The sequence below is a fragment of the Nannospalax galili genome, unplaced genomic scaffold (assembly GCF_000622305.1).
Source record: "Nannospalax galili isolate Female #2095 unplaced genomic scaffold, S.galili_v1.0 scaffold3027, whole genome shotgun sequence".
Lineage (NCBI taxonomy): Eukaryota > Metazoa > Chordata > Mammalia > Rodentia > Spalacidae > Nannospalax > Nannospalax galili.
In genome coordinates, this window is record NW_008355721.1 from 300597 (window position 1) to 303237 (window position 2641).

The 2641-nt window shown below is 57.3% G+C and overlaps 1 protein-coding gene and 1 long non-coding RNA gene across 4 annotated transcripts in view; both read left to right on the forward strand.

Moving 5' to 3' along the window:
- The window catches only part of Cd99 (CD99 molecule (Xg blood group)), a 10781-nt gene extending 9842 nt beyond the window's left edge, over positions 1-939 (forward strand). For all 3 annotated transcript variants that reach the window (XM_029556123.1, XM_029556124.1, XM_029556125.1), the window contains 2 exons: positions 432-494; positions 678-939. In XM_029556123.1, coding sequence (XP_029411983.1) covers positions 432-494; positions 678-922 — 308 coding nt within the window. In that variant the 3' untranslated portion in view covers positions 923-939. The remainder of the gene's footprint in view (positions 1-431; positions 495-677) is intronic.
- Positions 940-2247: 1308 nt separating this feature from the next.
- Positions 2248-2641, forward strand: part of LOC115067677 — a 3867-nt gene continuing 3473 nt past the window's right edge. The window contains exon 1 of the long non-coding RNA XR_003847050.1: positions 2248-2399. This is a non-coding gene — a long non-coding RNA (uncharacterized LOC115067677). The remainder of the gene's footprint in view (positions 2400-2641) is intronic.

The following is a 2641-nucleotide window of genomic DNA, read 5'->3' on the forward strand; positions in this document are numbered from 1 at the left end:
CATTTTAGAAGCACAAATTGTAATTTAACAGAAGTATAGTAATCAGTTATTTGATGCAATATTGCTTCTGTACAAATGCTAAGTTGATACTCCAATTTGTTAATTATCTATGCTTATTCAGGAAACATAAGACTGTGAGTATATGTACGTCAAATAGGATCATCTTACTCCTTTTAATTTAATGTTTTAATTTATTTTTAATTTAATTTAATTTCAGTTTGTTTTCCGCCGTCTCCTACCCCAGGCGCCACGCAACCGCGGGGACCGGGCACAGCACTGTGCCGATTACATCCTCGGTCGATCCCCGTGCGACCCTCTCTCTAGTCGTCGGTTTTGCTGTTCGCAGGGTAGTGGGGGTGTGGGCCGAGTCTGTGGTGCTTCCCACCTTCCGGTCCCGGGTGCTGAACTCAGTTCTCGTGTTTCACCCGCAGACAACGGTCCTCCAGAGACTCCGCCCAAACGGAACCAGCACCCGGCGCAGCCCGGAAACACGGGTGAGGAAACGGGGTCATCGGGTCATGTCCTGGTGGGGCGTCACGGCCAGCGCCTCCGTGTAACAAGCGGGCCCCGCCGCGTCGCGATCCTCGGTGTTTGACTCATCGGGGCTTTTTCCCCTCCCTCTGTGCTGATGACGTGTGCTGCCGGCGCGTGCTGACGCTGTGACGTGTTGTCCCCAGGTGACTTGTCTGACCAGGACCTGCTGGACGGGAGCTCAGGAGGAAAAGGTGGGTTCATCCGTGTGCTCGGTGCTCGGTTCGTCACGCCTGCCCGGCCTGTGCAAGGGCGACACGGGGTGGTCCACGGCCACAAAGCACGGTCACAGCTGTGTGCACACATATGTGGTTGTCGAGTGGCCGTGTTCATGGAGGTGAGTGCCGTCGGAGGGCCTGTCGCCTGTCACAAAGCACATGCAGCGGGATAGCGTGTCCACCGCGTGTCACAAACCGATCGAGCGCCGATCTCCTCTAGTCGAGCGCCATGTCCCGTTCTAATCGAGCGCCTATCTCCTTCACCGCCTAGCTGCACTAATCGATCACCTATCTGCTCTCATCCACGGCCATGTCCTGTTCTAATCAATCACCTATCTGCTCTCATCCAGGGCCATGTCCTGTTCTAATCGATCACCTATCTGCTCTAATCCAGGGCCATGTTCTGTTCTAATCGAGTGCCTATCTCCTCCACCGCCTAGCTGCACTAATCGATCACCTATCTGCTCTCATCCAGCGCCATCTCCTTCACTAATCGATCACCCATCTCCTACTCCAATCGATCACCTGTTTCCAGCTCTAATCAACTGCCTATCTCCTCCTCTGGTCCCCCGCTATCCGCTCTCCGCTGGCCAGGCCCGGAAGAGCAGGCGGTGCTGGTGGACACAGGGCGTCACGTACCCAGGGCTAGCCCAGGCCCACCGTAGCGCAGGATGACCTGGCACGTGTGACGATCTTGACGGGTGGCGAGGCCGGACCTAAGTCTGGGGATGCAGTTCCGGGGATGAACTCAGGGCTAGTCGCGTGCTAGGGAAGCACTGTGTCCGCTCAGTGATGAGCAGTACCTACTTAGGTACAAGCACTCTGCTCACTGACCTACTCATCCAGGGCCATGTCCTGTTCTAATCGAGCGCCTATCTGCTCTAATCCAGGGCCATGTTCTGTTCTAATCGAGCGCCTATCTCCTCCACCGCCTAGCTGCACTAATCGATCACCTATCTGCTCTCATCCAGCGCCATCTCCTTCACTAATCGATCACCCATCTCCTACTCCACTCGATCACCTGTTTCCTGCTCTAATCAACTGCCTATCTCCTCCTCTGGTCGCCCGCCATCCGCTCTCCGCTGGCCAGGCCCCGAAGAGCAGGCGGTGCTGGTGGACACAGGGCGTCACGTAGCCAGGGCTAGCCCAGGCCCGCCGTAGCGCAGGATGACCTGGCACGTGTGACGATCTTGACGGGTGGCGAGGCCGGACCTACGTCTCGGGATGCAGTTCCGGGGATGAACTCAGGGCTCGTCACGTGCTAGGGAAGCACTGTGTCCGATCAGTGATGAGCAGTACCTACTTAGGTACAAGCACTCTGCTCACTGACCTACAAGCATTCTCTCCACCGCGCTACAAGCACACTGTATGTACTGAGCTACAAGCACTCCACTGAGCTACAAGCACTCCATTCACTGAGCTAAAAGCACCCCCGGGGAATTGGACTTTCAGGAGGCTGTGCACGTGGGTGCTGGGACCGTATTTCCTTTGTGCTCCGTGTGCACAGCGTCCTGACCCCGCCCTCCCTCCCTGCAGAGACCCCCGAGGGCGTGATCCCGGGCATCGTGGGCGCGGTGCTGGCCGCGCTGACGGGCGCCGTGTCCACCTTCATCGCCTACCAGAAGAAGAAGCTCTGCTTCAAGGGCAACGGTAAGCACCGGGGTACTGAGCACGAGCCCAGTACCTCCACTGACGAGACCGACAGCCCCGCACCCGCGCGACGCGGGGCTGCCCAACATGACGTCAGTGTGTGCAGGGTTCCGTGTTCTTAAGGGGCTGGGGACTCAGCTCGGTGGGGAACAGCACTCGCTGCTTGGGCAGAGCAACTAAGTACAGTTCCCAGCACCCACATGGCAGCTCCCAACAGTTACTGCAGTTCCGGGGGATCCGAT